The sequence below is a fragment of the Saccostrea cucullata genome, unplaced genomic scaffold (genome assembly GCF_032062105.1).
Source record: "Saccostrea cucullata isolate Sc308-1 unplaced genomic scaffold, CSIRO_AGI_Scuc_v1 ctg1553, whole genome shotgun sequence".
Lineage (NCBI taxonomy): Eukaryota > Metazoa > Mollusca > Bivalvia > Ostreida > Ostreidae > Saccostrea > Saccostrea cuccullata.
The window spans coordinates 112,042-130,779 of NW_026919549.1; the positions used below are offsets into that span (position 1 = coordinate 112,042).

At 30.7% G+C, this 18,738-nt stretch overlaps 1 protein-coding gene across 1 annotated transcript; it reads right to left on the minus strand.

Moving 5' to 3' along the window:
• Positions 1-288: 288 nt before the first annotated feature.
• On the minus strand, positions 289-3,201 carry LOC134233301 (fibroleukin-like). The gene is made up of 5 exons (XM_062715274.1): positions 3,060-3,201; positions 2,253-2,389; positions 1,984-2,080; positions 1,286-1,450; positions 289-548 (listed from the first exon to the last, which is right to left on the minus strand). The coding sequence occupies exons 1-5, from the start codon at positions 3,199-3,201 to the stop codon at positions 289-291; spliced, it is 801 nt and encodes a 266-aa protein (XP_062571258.1).
• Positions 3,202-18,738: the final 15,537 nt, after the last annotated feature.

The window sequence follows — 18,738 nt, forward strand, 5'->3', positions numbered from 1 at the left end:
AATCTTACAAAAAAAAACCGTGATAAATGTTAAATTTAAAACCGTCTCTTGAATCAAAATGGATTCGTCTCATTGATGGATGATCATTCGTCTGTTAAAACAAAGAATTTAATTAATGTTTCAAAGAAATAAGAACATATTTAACTTTGAAAAAACCTCTTATAACCATTTGAAATTTTCACAGTAATACAAACAGAAGAAAAAAAACTGCTTATTAAGATTGGATTTTTTTTTACAGAAATACAAAAAAGGCTTAAGATTTAAGAATTAAAATTTATTGATGTTTACCTAGTGACGTCTGACCATCATGGTGGTCCCCCTCACCGATGTCCCACTCGTTAATATGGGATACCATGGCCAGGTCCAGGACTCCGGGTACCAGGGACCGTTAAGGAAGGCGTTGAAACAGTCATTGAACCACCAGCCTCCTCTGTAGCTAGCAGCACAGTTATCCCAACTCCTCCTGTCATTGTCTCTGTCTTGGGTGGTGAAGGACATCCCAGACGGATCATATAGAATGGGGTTAACAGTGTTTAACATACTGTCCCCTGTAAAATTAAACAAAAGAAATCACAGAAATAATTGATTTATATATCTTCAATCTAATTGGTAATAATAACATTGAGGTACTTCTAAGATAGACGGTTTCAGGTGCTGGGAAAGGTGATAATATCTACTTAAGAATACAATTCAACAATACATTATGTAATTCATTTAGAATCTTTTCTAATGTATCAATAAACTTTGTTTGTTACACTTCAAAGTTTGACTAAAAAGGGAAATGATTTATTTTTATTAAGGTCACTGTGAAATGAATATGTGAAAAAAAGGATCTGGTAGAAACTGTGCCTTTAAAAGATATAAAATGTAATACGCAGGAATCATTATGAATTATGACGAGGTAAGAAGTGATGTACCTGTAACTGTTTACATTATTTTATTTTCATTTAACTCTTTACAATTTACTGAACTGTGATGCAACATACACCTACTGTTGACATTAAAAATAGAACGTTATCTTTTCACCAGAAGAAGTTAGCTTTCTATAGCTCGGTACAACGTTTTCTAAAACTTAGTGTTAATACTAACGACGTAATATGTTTAATAAAAGTCGTGAATTGTACATACAAATGATATCGTGATATATTTAAACGTTGTATTAACATGGAATGTTTACAGAATATTAGAGAAAAACAATTGTATTTTAACTTTATATACAACAACTTAATCTTTCAATTAAAAGATATATGATATTTCTTTTAGAAATTAAGTTGCATACACTTACCTAAGGTTCCCGTGGCAGGTCCTGCAAGAAAGAGCTGATATTTTCCAGCTTCGTCAGAGACAGAAAACCGGTCGTACATTTCATAAAGCGTTGTACCATTCTGGAGATTGATGGACACATACACGGTCGAGTTTTCTTTTGTTAACAGATGTATTAAGTCATTTCCTGTATTAAGATATAGTTTAAATCAAGTTTAAAGTCCATTGCAAACTAAAATAAAATATTTCAAATATAAATATTCATTTATGAAAAATCAAATTATTTTTGAGTAGTAAATATTGATGTAGAATTTGATGTCTTTCAAAAACCCTCAAGCTGAGGGTCCTAGTCCTTTTGCTGTCTTTTTGATTGGAGATTTCAATGAAGGGTATGGAGATAACGAACAGAATGCGATATCAAAGTCCATAAACAATAAAAATCAGAGCAGAGCAAACAATGACCTCTAAAACATCAGAGGTGGGATCAGGTGCCAGTGAGCATCCCCTGCTGACCAGTCACACCCACCGTGTACTCCTTGTCATGATTGGGTAATAACAGACACCATGTTTTGGGAATTGTCAAAAACATATTACAAACAATTGAACCAGGTTTAAAAATAATATATTTGATACACTTCCAGTTATTTATCGACAACATTGAAGAAATTCTGTCTATTTAAAATTGGATGAAAGTCCCAGTTTGAAAGTATATACACTTACCAACCCATACATCTTGTTCTGGTGAACCGAAGCCATTTTTATATTCCATCCAGTTCCTGTCAAAACTGAGGGTTCCCGTAACTCGTTTTTGAATTGCCTTTAAAAATTAACAATTATAGAAACACAATTCACTGTTTCGAACAATCGTAGGAACAATGTATTATGATATAGACTAAAATATTCATATTTATTATTAAATTGTACAACCCTTTAAATAATTAGAAAACTGAATGTGAGTAATGTAATGTGCTTCTTTATGAACTACATACTGTCCATCCCCCGCACATTGTGACCATATCGCAGTACACACTGACAGGTCTTGTAATGCTTCCATAGGGATATATATCATACACACCAGAAGTAGTCCTGCCATCTTCATAAAGCTCCTTACAATCTAATGGAAGGGCTGGAAAAATTACTGGAATCATTTTCTGCATAAATACAGGTATTAATAGGATTCGTGTTATTAATCTAAATATTTTATATTAAGGTTAATTGTTGAAGTTAATGTGCTTTGAAGTATCTCCAATGTAGATAATGATAAGCTCTTTCTTATTACCTGTAATTAGTTTTGTTTTTTAATTGTTTCAAATCTATTATTTGTTAAATATTTTATAAAGCAACTTAGTAAAAACAATCCTAGTACTTTGTAGGTCATTCAAACATTATTTGTGTCTCTAACTGGCAGCAATGTTAAAGAGGAATTCATTTCTAAGTAAATGAAGGATATAGAGATAAAAATGAGACCCTTTAAACCGATGTTGCGTGTGGTAGAAAGTGTTTGCACGAAAAAGATCCAAAACTGATCAATGACCATTCAAGTGCCGAGTATAGGCATTTGCAGCCCCAAATCGGCAAGTGGTGGTGTTCTCAATGCGTGTGAAAATTGTCGAGAGGGACCTTAAATAACAAACAATCGAAAAAGCAAACAAACAGAAAAAAATAGCCGTTATACATACGACGGGAAAATAGATAACAGTCATACACACAACATGGAAGAAAAATAATTTTACATTAAAGGGGAAATCAAATGACAATTATACATACAACATGGAAATAATAACAGTTATACATACAACCGGGAAGTGAATGACTTTGATGAGAGTAGTATCTCCAGCCGTCCTCCTTAGTCATCCCAGAAGAGCAAACCTTTTTGTGTGTACGACATTTCGTCGTTTTCGAGTTGAATCCAAAGACGATGCACTCTCCTCGACACATCGCCGCACACTCGGTTAAAGAATGCGAATCCTGTTCTCCTAAAATCTCGTAGTTAGATATTTTATCAATTAACTCAAGTTTTGTAGTATATTTCTGAGAAAAAACGATAGCTTCTGACAAAGCCATGCAGGCGACAATTAAAGTGATAACACACAGATTGCCCATTTCCTGTTTTTCTTTTTTTTCTTAAGAAAAAAAATATTGCTATGTTCGTGTGAATCTGTAAAATTTTGCCAAATGTTCCTATAACTGCCGAATATAAATATTACAACCTTAATTAATGCCTGAAAAATGATTGGCTGTTACGTACTCTATATGTTACTGTTGTTTAACTATCGATTTTATTGAATTTAATATGAATTGTCAAATATGCTACTCTGGAATTGCAATTCAATTTCACTCCTCTTGTGTCATACTGTTAAAAAGTGTTTGTTTGTTTGTTTGTTTGTTTTTTTTAGGAAACTGTCTTTAAAATTTTTAAATTTTATAAATATTTTCCTTCATTACCTTACTCTGAATGAAATTAAAATTCAGTTTTTTTGATATGCAAGTTAAAAAAACAATTATCTGATTCTTCGAAATATAGAGGCTCAAAATTTTTGGCTTCTAGGAAAATGTTTAAAATGCACATAGAAACAGATACGTTTGCGGAGTTATTTTTTATTTGTATACCTCTGCTCCGATGGGTAAACTGATTGACTATTTTATTTCATATAGAAATTACAAAATATTTACTTAAAGTGAGGTATCGATTTTATTGTTTAACAACATATATATTTTTTGAAAGCTTGCCTTGATTCGAAACTGTTCGTACATGAACAAACGCCTTCAGTACACCAGGGTTCTCTAAAAAGATAATAATAATTAAGATAAAGCGTTACTGTATTGTCTGTATAATAGCTATGTAAGGTAGAAATTCAATCAGGAAAAAAAATATGCACTTGCAATTTTAAGAGTGATTATTTCAGAAAATCGCAAAATTTGCCTTGTTGTCTGTGAGCAAACGGTCAACAGTGACAGGCCGATTAGGGTGCAGAAAAATATTATGAAGAGTTATTTTCTGGTTTAACATATCTGGATAAAAATGCGTTTGTTATTACACTTAGTATACACTAATAACTAATTTACAAGCTAAAATGACGACGGATTTTTCCATTAATTTTCGATATTGACAAGGAGCAAATGGAGGAACTGAACGGTCGGAAGGGGATGCTCACTCCTCCATGGCATTTGATCCCATCCAGATGTTTTTGAGGTTGAGTTTGCTCTGCTTCTATTCTGTAGTGTTTTAAGTACTATTGAGCTTGAATACTATTTGCTATTTCCATACATTTCATTATAATTATTACCCCTTCATTAAATGGCCATGCAGACTAGATATATGAAAATGTGAGAAAAATACATCAAAAAAGCTATGTCTATGGCCTTTTATTATTTCAATATTTTAAAACATTTCTTAATTCTTTTTTAATTTCAATATGCCAATAAAAGTTATTTACACGCCGAATATAAGTAGCATTCTTAATCACAGGGTACAGTGTTTTATTCCACCATATTTTAAGTTATAGACCACACCTTGTATTTAACTTGATGGGACAGATTATAAGACTATACGTTGTATTTCCTACAAATATACATTGACTATTGCTTCCAAACATAATAATTACAAGAAAACATTATATGGCCTGAATAACGAGTATCTGAAACAAAATCCTCCATCGTGTTCATGTTCTTCTTCGCCCTACAACTATAGTCCTGCTGGACACGTTAGTACAGGTGGCATAAAGAAGTCGGTTCACTTTATGCATAAAATGGCCCTGTAGATATACCAATTAATTGATCAACACTTGATTTTCTATTTGAAGCATTAAAATAAAATAGAGACTTGGTGCTTTCATATCCTATTAAAAAAATTACTCTAAAAGTCTAGGTCTAGGAGAACTGGCTTTATGAAATTGCAATGTTCTTGAATTTTTAGGTAAACAGGTATAATTGAGTACTTTCAATGAAGAAAAATAATATGAGCGCACTTTCTGATCTAAAAAATAAAACTTGTCCATTAATCCTCAGAAACAGTTCTATCATTAACTAGTTGCATATCTTAGATCAGAGGTTGCGCTTTATATTAAATATCAAAAAATAGCTTTAAAAATTGGCCGTTTTTGTAGACTTTTTCAGAATATGAGGAAATTGACGCATTTCGTGACGTCATAATGCATTGACTAGCCAGAAAATGACGTCATTTTTTATAGATACGCAGTCACCAAAGATCTAAGTGATATTTCAATGCATTGTAAACTAGAACTTTGCAGTTTCAATTTTTCAGAAATTCACAGGGCCAAATAAGGCAAAAGTGAACCTTGTTCTTTGATAATTATAAGGACTTTGGATCAATGATTTTAAAGGGTCGAAAATATAGGAAACCCTATCTCTCAATAATGGCAGCAGAATTTCATCAATATCATGATTCTATAAAAAAAAAATCGCCTCACGATGGGCACAATATAAATAAAGGAGACGCTGGTCACACTTTGTCAGAATGGATTAAATGTGTGAAATCTATGTTACTTACAATTACGTATTACATGTATGTAAAAGTTTGAGGGGCAATATGATAACCATCTATACTCCTGTATTTAATAATCTAGATGTAAAAGGATAGATTGATTACATGATAAGTACCTACTGATCCCTGCTGACAAAGCAGTTAACAACGTTGTCTTCGTTTGTAAGGCTCATTATATAAATTGTGTTTTAGTAGAATTGGATTTACGGTAATTCTATATATGGTGTTCCAACTTATACCCATTGTTCACTTTCTAAGGAAGAAATTCTTTAAAATTATCTGTCAATTTTGAATATTTTTAATACCCCAAATATCAAAATGATTCTAAACTTCCACATCCATACTGGATTCCAAAACTTCATAGGAATCCATAACAATGGAAACACATAGCGGATTCCAGTAAATGTTCAACAAAGCCTCTTTCTGTACTTCTTTCTAAGTTGTTGACAGTAGTGAAAGAGAAACGTCAAGGGTTATGTGAAAGGATATATTCTAAATGTTCTTTTTTAATAAGCAGATCTATTTTTGTTTTCATATAAAGCAATAATTTGTGATTTCAAATTGTTCAAACGTTCTGTGGCATTTTAAGTATCCATGTTTGATTAACACCACTCTCTCTGTGATTTAGTCACTTTATGACCTTTGACCCCATATAAAGTTCACACAGAATTGAACATATTTTTTCTTCAGTGGGTTTATCTAAGAAAGATTTTCGCAAATGTAAATATTCTTATTTAAATATGTATTTTTTAGCTTTAAAAATATGGGTAAACTTAGGTTTTGTGAAAACAGTGGGACCAGTCATTGATTAATGAAGGTTAGGAAATCTAATATATTCGTGCTTTCGGTTTGATTTCGCGCAGCTTCCTACATGGTTAAATTCTCAAGTATGGATAACCCTGCTCTATACGCAAGGACATTCCTCCACGTATGTACAATTTGAAATGATATAAATTATCACAAATAAGTTGATGAAACAAGAATATCAACAGTCTCCTTCAAAGTCACAGATTAGTTTAAAGACACAGTTTTGTAAGTTCTATGGTCGATACAATGACCTTGTCAGCAAATATAATTTGTCATTGAGTGAAATACTGGCTGACTTTTTCATACTAAATGTTATTCAGCTACGTGCAGGACTGATATGGAAAATGTGATCATAGCGCCGTTTTAATATGTATAACTTTTTTTAAAAAAATTGTAATAAAGCAACTGAATACATGTAGAAAATGTAAAATAGCTATCCATGATGGATAGGAGTAGACCATAGACAGTACCAGTCATATCGAATTAATCAGCTGTTTGTCAAGTGACTTGTATAAAAATAGAATTGTTAAGTAGAATGTAGAAAATGAACATTGTGCAAGTGCATATGCATTCTTTTCAAGAAAAAAGATACTCATTGAAAGATTTTTATTTCCTCTACACAAAAAGTGCTGGGAGTTAGTCTGTGGTGTTTGGGAAGTACTGAAAATTTTGCCGAAAATGTGTATAATAGCTAAATATTTCCACTTCGCTTAAAAAATAAAAATAATGTTATGCAGACCAGAATCAGCTTTCAGCCCTTTTCAAAATATAAACTAAATAGTCGATGTCCTTGCACTTTGGATGTAAATTATGAATATGCTTATTGTTTTAGCGGTATTATCTACATTCCTTGTCCCAGTGCAGTTCCATTGCTACTAGATAAATTCTATTCCATACAAATTGTAGTTAATAAATTATTTGCTTTTAGTTTTAATGATAAGGTATTTTTGTCATTATTAAATCAGTGAATCTAGTCCTCTGGATCACCTTACTGCCTTATGTCAAGGCTAGTGACGTCAAATTTGACAAGAGACTATCTTCTTATATTTGACTGTATTGCTATATCAAGTATTGCAAAATTTTATAAATTATTTATAAAATAAAATTAATTCAATTTACTTATCATCATATGGGTAAGTTGATTTTTGTTAAATTTTTCCAATACGGTGTACCACGAATGTGAACTCTAACTTTCCATAGCATAGCTGAGTAGTCGATTATTTACAAACTGAACTGATGACAGATTTTTCCGTTATTTTCTTATCATGACAACAATCAAGCTGGGGTGCCGGTCGGCAGCGGATGCATACTGCTCCATAGCAATCGCGGGGAAGGGTTGTAAAAAGTTGAAAAATTGTACATTTTAATGTTATGGACTCCTTACTGTAACTTTTTACTGTGGAGTAAAAGAAGATTAAAAATGAAACTCGTAAATTTACTCAGCTTATCATTGGTATTTTGCAAAGTTACTTTGTCAAAAACATTCTAATTCTATACAAAAACGTTGAGTGTGATTAGTATTATTATTGCTCTGTTACATGTTGAGTATGATTAGTATAATTATTGTTTTGTTACGTGTTGAGTATGATTAGTACAATTATTGTTTTGTTACGTGTTGAGTATGATTACATAATAATTGTTTTGTTACGTGTTGAGTATGACTAGTATAATTTTTGTTTTGTTACGTGTTGAGTATGATTAGTACAATTATTGTTTTGTTACGTGTTGAGTATGATTACATAATAATTGTTTTGTTACGTGTTGAGTATGATTAGTATAATTATTGTTTTGTTACTTGTTGAGTATGACTAGTACAATTATTGTTTTGTTACGTGTTGAGTATGATTACATAATAATTGTTTTGTTACGTGTTGAGTATGATTAGTATAATTATTGTTTTGTTTCATGTTGAGTATGACTAGTATAATTTTTGTTTTGTTACGTGTTGAGTATGATTAGTACAATTATTGTTTTGTTACGTGTTGAGTATGATTACATAATAATTGTTTTGTTACGTGTTGAGTATGATTAGTATAATTATTGTTTTGTTACTTGTTGAGTATGACTAGTACAATTATTGTTTTGTTACGTGTTGAGTATGATTACATCATAATTGTTTTGTTACGTGTTGAGTATGATTAGTATAATTATTGTTTTGTTACTTGTTGAGTATGACTAGTATAATTATTTTTTGGTTAGATTTTGAGTGTGATTAGTATAATTATTATTTTGTTACGTGTTGAGTATGACTAGTATAATTATTGTTTTGTTACGTTTTTGAGTAGGACTAGTATAATTATTGTTTAGTTACGTGTTGAGTATGACTAGTATAATTATTGTTTTGTTACTTTTTGAGTATGACTAGTATAATTATTGTTTTGTTACGTGTTGAGTATGACTAGTATAATTATTGTTTGGTTACGTGTTGAGTATGACTAGTATAATTATTGTTTTGTTACTTGTTGAGTATGTCTAGTATAATTATTGTTTTGTTACGTGTTGAGTATGATAAGTATAATTATTGTTTTGTTACATGTTGAATGTGATTAGTATAATTATTGTTTTGTAACGTGTTGAGTATGATTTGTATAATTATTGTTTAGTTACGTTATTAGTATGATTAGTATAATTATTGTTTTGTCAAGTGTTGAGTAGTATGACTAGTATAATTATTGTTTTGTTACGTGTAAGTATTATAAGTATAATTATTGTTTATGTTGATAATGATTAGTACAAATATTGTTTTGTTACGTGTTGATTATGATCAGTTTAATTATTGTTGATTATATTTTGACTATGATTAGTACAATTATTGCTCTGTTACGTGTTCATATGATAAGTTTAAATATTTTTCTATTACGTGTTCAGTATTATTAGTATAATAATGTTAAAATTACTTCTTCTGTTTTGCATTTTCTTGTTTTAAATTCGTTCAGAACAAATACTAACGGTTAATGAAAATTAGATATATTATATTAACGCTGATTAAAAATTTATCATTTTTAACATTTGTATTCGATGTGTTTGTGTGTTGTATGAATCAGCTACAAGCTTACTTCATCACTACTTCCAAATAATTAGAAGAAGAACAAGAATTACACATTTAAAATAGTAAAAACTAATATATGAATTTGAAGCACTTTTTCATAGAAAGATAACGAAGAGTGTAATTTGAAAGAAAAAAAACGCTTTTCAAATGTAATACAAGTTCCTCAAAATGCAAATTATTGTAAGAATGCGTCTTACCAAAAGAGATTTGCTGTTATGTGTATTGGCAACTGTTCCCTGTACGTAAAAGAAATGTAACATACTTCCTGTATCATTTCTGAATTACTAAAGACTGATTAGATGGTATTCATAGGATTTATTCATCATTAACCGTTTGACTTGATACCTCAACATTAACCCAGTATATTTATATTTTATCTTTTAATTATTAAGTCTACATCTTTGTTGTGTATGGTGGAAAGGACCCATTACATTCACATTGTTTCACTCTGGACCTGAAGGATTTCACGTTCTGGACCTGAAGGATTCCCAACTCTATCCATATTGTAATTATAACCGTACAGAAAAAAATTCCTAGTCTCCAGTCCTCTAGTTGTCTAAGGAAAGAAAATGAATTCTCGGAACATTCTGTGGAAATGCTTTGCATCAGAGTCTATGAGTGTTTCAAAAACATTTTCATGAGGATGAAATAGTTTGACATTTTTTTCAGTTATGTTACGTAGCAATGAGAATCTTATCTATATGTATTTCTTCTAATGAAGGAGAAAGTTTCTCTGATTAATTTAATCAGATTCATAAGGTGAAAATATGTAATAGTGTATTAAGGGAGAAATAAAGTTAGATGCAGACTGGTGTATATTAGTGTGTATTATGAGTTACTTGTAAATTAAGAAATAGTGAGTTTATAGATGAATAACAATTGAACTTTGAGTAGCCTTCCTCAAGATGAATTAGAATTAGACTGGAAATACTGTGTTAACAGATGGAATTAATTTTTATTTTCAATCAAATGTTTGTGAAAATTGAAAATCAAGCACTTTCTATCATCATTATTATTTAAACATTTCCTGTGCATTTAAAAACAAATAAAACAATGAGAACCTCATTGATATATTACAAAAAGTCAATAAAATATAAAAGTGTTGCATCCATTCTCCTATTATATTTATCTGGCGATATAAGACAAAATCCAATAAATTATTGAAGCCAGGCATCCGTTCTATTATATTAAACCATTGTTGTTATCTAACTCAACTCATGTATTTCTGTCGGCAAAATAAACTCGCATTCATTCAGAAAAATACTGTCAAAATCTGATGATTTATTCAACGTATGTGATGATTGTTTCCTATATTGCAAAAACTGTATCAATGGACTAGTGTAAGGATGGGTGCATTTTGGACCAGTTTTAAGCTATGGGGTTTTAACAAAGGATAGTGTGTCACGAGCATATAAATTATTTAGTTTCAAATAAAAAGGAGACCTTAATCATCATTAACATATGGCCACGTCTATTCATTATATTTAAGTGTTCCTACATAATTTACGATAAACCAATAAATGGTGTAAAATACTTCAACCATTACAGTCGTGTAAGCATTTAGATTCTTAACTGTGAAGTGTTCTCTTGAGATTTTATTTTTTTTTTAAATCTTCACGAAAAGTCGACATTTATAGGATTAAAATGATATTCATATCACCTTTGCACAATGGTTTGATAGTACATACGTACTTAGAAAATAAAAATCTATACTTCTAACATGGAAAAGGTTGCAATTCAATTTGTATCAGATAATTAAAAAGCATTAAATACTTAAAATATTACAAATTGAATGTACTTAATTTTACTGTGACAAGTATTTATGCAACGTTTACTCATACTCCTTTTCTAAGGAAAAAAATCTTCAAATTCGAAAATCATTTTTTAATATATTTAATATGCCAAACAACTGAAATGAATTTAATTACCATATATATGAGGATCATTCAAAAGGTTCGTAGGATTTTTTTCCTGATTGTTTTATTAACCGTCAAATTTCAATATTGTAACCAAATTTTTAACATATCTTTAAATAAAATATCAAAATAATTTGCGTGAAAAATTATATTATATCTTGATATTTAAAAAAATGATAAACTATTTAAGATAACAAAAAAAAGAACTGGGTAATGGAGCACAGTCAAAACTGAGTTCTTTACTAATTAAAAACAAACGATGCCACAATATGTCATGGGGTAGCAAGTAACAATTAAATTTTGTTTTGTATTAGAGACCACGGTGGGTGTGACCGATCGGCAGAAGATGATTCCTAAAAAGTACCTGATCCCACTTCTTATGTTTTGGAGGTCCGTGTTTATTCTGATCCTATTTTATATTGTTTTATGGACTTTTTTTTTTTTTTTTTTTTTTTTTTTGAGAAGTTTATTTTAACTTTCACACAAATGACACAAATATGAAACAGACGTATATATAAATACATATACAAGAGGGTTTACAATAAAGCAAAAAACAAAAACAAAAAAAAGTAATAATTCAAACTAGTGTGAAAGTTTATGTGGAAAGAAGAGGGGGGAGAGAAAGGGGGAAAGAAGCAAGAAAGTGAATGAGAGAGAGAGAGAGAGAGATGAGAGGGCACACACTTTATTGAACAGCTAGCGGAAATTTTTTTTAAGTTTTTCAACTATTTCCTGCCAGTGTCTTTCAAATTCCTCATATTTACAATTTTTTAACAAAAGAAATTTTTCTACTCTAATTCTTTCAGTAATGACATTTTTCAAAGTCTCAATGTTTAATTTTATATTTTTGGCATACTTACTAGCAAAAATATATTGTTTTATGATCAGAATAAGTAGATTTTCTAACTTGTAGGAGTTTCTGTTTAAAAATTTACCAAATAAAATTGATTGTCTATCAAAACAAACAGACTTGTTCACTTTTTGCAAGATCCATTCTTCAATCTCTAACCATATTTCTTTTACAGCAGAACATTCAACAAAAAAGTGATCAATAGTTTCAATATCCTTCTCACAGAAGGAGCATAATGGTGACTCAATAAGTCTTAATTTAAAAAGATGGCAATTAGTAGGAATTATTCTATGTAAGATTTGGAATTGTAGCCATTGAAGTTTTGATTCTTGGGTTGTTTTGAAAGGTAGCTCAAAAATTTTTTCCCAGTATTTTTCACTAAATTCTTCCCCATTTTCACTCCATTTTATAACTGAAGTTATATTGCCCTTTTTATTTCTAATAAGAACATTATACATATCGTTACACCCTTTTTTAGACGGAGGCTGTATGACAGCCTCCGGGTATTGGGATTGTCTTGCCCATGACGTAAATAATGAGGATTCACCAAGCACCATCTATCGGTGGAATTGTTTTCATTACCTTGGGAATTCTATTTTTAGAGCGACTCTGAGTTACACCGGCCGCCAGGATAGGCATAGTCTAAATCGAAGATCGCGTCACAAACATGTATAAACAAACAGTTCTACTTTTTCTAAATAAACAGGATTTGTCGGATATATTTAAAATGACGTGTATACAAATAAATTTCCTACGGAATATGTAAAAAAAAAATGTGATTTACTGTTAATTTTTATCAGACAGAAAATAAGGAGATTTTGTTCCAACAGACGATGATTAAGCGCGTTTTACAATATGCCGAGCCTTTTCCCACCGATTCTCACACCAAAACAAGAACGAGAAGAAATGTAGTGGTGGATCTAGAGGTAGTTTAATTGGGGGTTTTTAAAATCCGCGGAGAGTGATCAAGGAGCCCCACTTATCAATCGCTTCTTTTATTAAAGGAAAAATATCTCTAGTTACAGATAAGTTTAAACTTTAGTTTTATATTTAATTGTAAAAACCGCAATTCGCTTGTATCAAACTGAGTGTGGAGACGCAGATGACTTTGTAATGTACCTGTATTATGTATTGTAGAAAATCCTGCAATGTCGCATGCAAATGTTTTATGTCACAGGGATAAATATTTTATAAGATAATTTAATAATAGATCAGGCATTTCAGTTTCAATGGAAATTTTTGTGCTTGTTAGCTGTTTGTAATCTCATTTTTCATTCCTTTTCTAATTTCTTCTTGAAAGGACCGATAAATTGGTTTGCGGCCGATTTTTTCGCTTGCGTCAATAGTTTTCTTGTGAGTTTTGTAACCTGAAAATTCATACTCAGTATATGTATCTGTAGGAATATTTACAGTCCAGTTTTGAATTGTTTATTTGATATGTATAATTTTAGGAAACACATGAAAATAACAATAATAATAATACACTTTCTGGCGTACCCTCACATTAGATAAGAGAGAAACGAACGGCAACTCTGATATTGAGATCAATATGCATCTGTTACGTTTGACCCTTGGTTACAACCCAAATCTTGGTTCATAGGATTTACATAATTTATCACATTATATCCTGATTAATAATTTAAAATTATATCTTCTGAAATAAGTTGTCTAACTTATTGTCATATCGTTTATCCTTATTTGCATTTGATACTTGTGTTTTACCTCTTTCACATCTCAAACTTTAACTATTTTTTTTATATACAAGATTACATGTATTTCTTATCATTGGTATTCGTGTCAATTTTTTTTACTCTACATCATTGGTAAAGTGAATGTTTTAACAGAGTTACTGATAAATAGAAATCATAGTTATATATTTATAACTTTTTCTCTACATAATTTGTAATCATGTCTCATTGTTACTGATTGTTTTAAACAGAAAAACTGAAAAGGACAACCATTTCCACTGGTATAGTAGTAAAGAAAGGTTTAAAGGCCGAGAAATTTTTATTTTGGTAGCTGTTACATGTCATAATTATGTTAACAATAGGTCTCTGTGACCTATAAATAAGATATCTTGAAATATGGAAACTCCTGACTGGCTGAGGCCCAGTGCTGAATCCAGAAATTTTGAAAAAGAGGGGACCAGTTTGAGGTCAGGGGAGGGGCCCACAGCCACAATTAAAAACATTCATTTTTATCAAATATTGTATATTTTTGGACTCAAAAGGGAGGGGGCCTGGAGCCCCTTCTAAATCCGCCAGTGGGCTCATGACTAGACCTACATTCATCAAACCGGGCCTGGGGGCATAAAACTTAGACAAGCTCACTTTTGATCTCAGTCTCACTTTTCCACTATATATTCCTTAAGTGAGACTGAGATAAAAAGTGAGCCCGTCTAAGTTTTATGTCAACCAGGCCTGGTCAATTATTGTTTCTTACGTTGAAGGGTTTAATATTGAAAGTATTTGATCTTAATAACAGTGAACTTTAATCAAGGTGAAGTTTACATTACAAAGATGAAATTATAATATCCCAACAATATGAATATTGAAGTATCCTTTTAAAAAAATGTTGAATTGAAAAAAACTACACATTATTCCTCATAATATTCTTTACAGCAATATATGACAAATACAGTATATTTCTTTTGTGTTCTCTCATACACGAAGCCTCCGTCTAACAGTACTTTCAGTACTTTGATTACTCTTTAAGAAAATTTCAAGGCTGGATGGAAGCAGCGGTCTAGGCATTGGCTTTATTTCATAATTCTTAAAACATGATAGTCTCTTTCTAATTGCTGTTCTTAGTCCGGCATATTCAACATAGTTTGTATTTACCTTCAAGTTATTATGAATAAAATCAAAACTGTAAAAGTTTCCATTTAAATCTACGAAATCATTGATAAAAACAAAGCCCGAATGAAAGTAACTTTTGATGAAAATTGACTGGCCACGTGCACCAATGGTAACTCCTGGATTATGCCATATATGTTCTTGGAGAGGACTTACATCAGCTATAGCTTTAGCCTGATTTACTTTACACCAGCTAGAGAAAACATCTTTCCAAAACTTATTTTTCGTGGTACTACTCAGATTCTTAATAAAGTCAATTCCAAACAGCCAAAGATTATTTATATTTATTCCAAATTCTGCTTCAAGTAATTTAACCCATTTTGCACTTGAGCACATAACCCGCCTTACCCAACTAGATTTCAGTGAAGTAACAAAATTTTGATAGTCTATCATTTTCAAGCCCCCAAATTTATGCTCTTGAATCATTACATTTTTCTTAACTTTATGACTTTTATTATTCCATAAAAAATTATACAAGTCTTTTTCGAAAGCACTCATGACATCATCGTTAGGATTTGGTAAAGTGAGGACAAGATGATTTAGTTTAGGAATTAATAATGTTTTTATTACAGTCAGTCTTCCAAGGGGAGTAAGTTTACGAGCTTTCCATTGTAACATGGTTTTTTTAATTTCTTCAATTTTTAATTTGTAATTAATATCTACCATCTCATGTAAATCAACAGAAAACTTAACACCTAGTAAATCAAAGGATGTTGTACTGGGATCAAACTTCCATCTTGAGTGATGAAAAACATCTTTTGAGAATTTTTTACTTCCAATCCAGACTAATTTAGTTTTAGAAAAATTTATTTTTAGACCTGAGATTGATGCAAAATAATCTAACACTCTTGTAATTCCATCCAATGAGCTTGGAGAGCCATCAGAAATAACAGATGTATCATCTGCATATTGTGACAACTTGTATTCTTCACCATCAATAGTTATACCTTTAATATCCTTATTTTTTCTAATTAAAATACCTAGAATCTCTGCACAAAGTAAAAAAAGGTACGGTGAAATAGGATCACCTTGTCTACAACCCCTTTCAGGGTAAAAATACTGAGACACAATCCCATTTTGAATAACACAGGACTTTATATTATTATAGAAACATTTTATCCAATTTCTAATTGACTGACCAAAATTGAAGAAACAGAGTGTTTGATTTATGAAGTTCCATGAAATGGTATCAAATGCTTTTTCAAAGTCGATAAACATTAAGAGACCAGGTATATTTCTTGACTCTGCTTGGTGCATAATATCATATATTAATCTAATATTTTCGCCAATAAATCTACCTTTAATAAATCCTGTTTGGTCCCCATGTAGCTTATCTAAGAATTTTTTAATTCTTTCAGCAATGCACCCTGAGGCTAATTTATATACAACATTTAAGAGGCTAATAGGCCGCCAGTTTTTTAAAAATTGTTTTGGCTTACCAGATTTTGGAATACATGTTATTACCCCTAATTTGTTTGGTTCGGAAAAAGTTTGTTTTAAGTATGAATCATTGATTGCTCTTGTAATAAATGTGCCAATATCCCTCCAAAAAAATTTAAAAAATTCACATGTGAAACCGTCTGGACCTGGGCTTTTATCATTTTTCATCTGTTTAAGAAAGTTTAAAACCTCTGATTTTGTTATAGGACCCTCTATACTTAGAGCTTCTTCAAAAGACAGCTTTGGGATATCATTATATTCCGACAATTTTTTGCTGTAGTTTTCATTTTCAACAACTTCTCTTTTTTATATAGGTTTTCATAAAAAATTTTTGTTTCATTTAAAATATCATATTGATCTGAAATAATAGATCCATTTTCTTTTTCTAATCTTGGTATCAGTTTACTTAAATAATTTCTAGATTCAAGTTGACTAAAATACTTTGACGGTTTTTCACCTTCATCGATCCATTTCATTCTGGAACGAATAACCTGTCCCTTTAACTTTGTCTTATGTATATCTTCAAGTTCTGTTTGTTTCATTTTAAGGGTATCTAATGTACTTTCTGTCAGATTTTGTTCTAAATGTAAAATCTCATTTTCTAAAAATAATTCTCTTTCATGCATCTTTTTTTTCTTATACTTGAGTAAGATATAGTCTTTCCTCTAATTTCCATGAGTAAAATATCTAGGAAACATTGGTCACTAACAGTGAACAACAATAATTCATTATCGACAGAACAAAGATTATCTATGTCATACACTGGGCATGCATACTGAACTTTTACGTCATTGATTTTTTGTTTAATTGAATCAATATAAGCCTTATCTGTTAAAAGAGAATTGTTAAATTTCCAAAATCCTTTACCTTTAATAAAGTCATTAATTTTCAAAGACATCACAACTGGAGAATGGTCGGATCTGTAACTGTTTTCATATTGAACACTACTAACAGAAGGGAGCAAAGATTCAGATATAAGAAAAAAGTCTAGTCTAGCCTGTTTTAAGGGTGTCTTTTTTCTCCACGAATAGCGTCTAACTTGAGCGTAGTTTTCACGAAATATATCTTTTAGATTCAAATTTTCCATTAAATTTATAACTTCCAGTCTCGCTTTTGGATTGTTCAAATTTTTATAGTTCATGGAATCTAATTCCTTATCTAAAACTAAGTTAAAATCGCCTGCTATGATTATTTGTTGCAACATGTAGATTTTTTCAATCTCATTCATCAAATTAGAATAGAAAACTGGTGTATCAGAATTTGGCCCATAAATATTTACAAGTATAAAGTTCATACCCTCAATAGTACAGTCTATTATTATGTAATTTCCATTTTCATCGCTTAAATGTTTGTGGATATCTATTTCGCAATTATTATTAAAAAGAATAGCAACACCACGCGAATTAGACTTATACGAACTGAAAAATGCCCGATAACCCCACTGTGTTTGGATAAATTTTTCGTCACTTTTAACGAAGTGTGTGTCTTGCAGAAAATAAACATTATAGTTCTTTTTTCATAGAGTATTAAAAACATCTAATCTTTTATTTTTATCCCCAAGACCCTGGCAGTTAACTGTAAGTATATTTAGATTATTATCTTTTACCGTAGTCGTACAAAAACATCAATAAAGAATCGAATGAATGCCCAACGTAAAGGAAAGAGAGGAAAAGGGGGATAGAAACGTGAAAGAGAGATAAGGATGCATATTTACAAACAAGGTGAATGAAACAAATTGGCATCAGTCTATTGATCGTATTTGCTGATGGAGAAAGGAAATTTGTCAATCTGCATTTACCATGTTTACAAAACTTCTGATAAGTAGTCCCAAAACAAGTACAATCGGAAATATAAATTGCTAAATAGTTTATGAGTCAGTCTGTGTAACTAATATTTTTCCGGAAAGAACTAACCAAGTATAAAAATATTCAAACTTACAAATACTATTAGACCGTACATGTAATTGTACTTATGAATTGGAAATTTTAACAAAAATTACTTTTGCATGTAACACAGTGACAGTGTTTATTGTAAGTGTTCATCTATTAAAATTC

Coding starts and splice junctions, on each gene's coding strand:
- LOC134233301 (XM_062715274.1), bottom strand. CDS start 3,201: ATGTGTCGAGGAGAGTGCATCGTCTTTGGATTCAACTCGAAAACGACG. Junction 2,390..3,059: donor AAGTCATTCACTTCCCGGTT/GTATGTATAACT, acceptor TAATTTTTCCAG/CCCTTCCATTAGATTGTAAG. Junction 2,081..2,252: donor CAATGTGCGGGGGATGGACA/GTATGTAGTTCA, acceptor TAATTTTTAAAG/GCAATTCAAAAACGAGTTAC.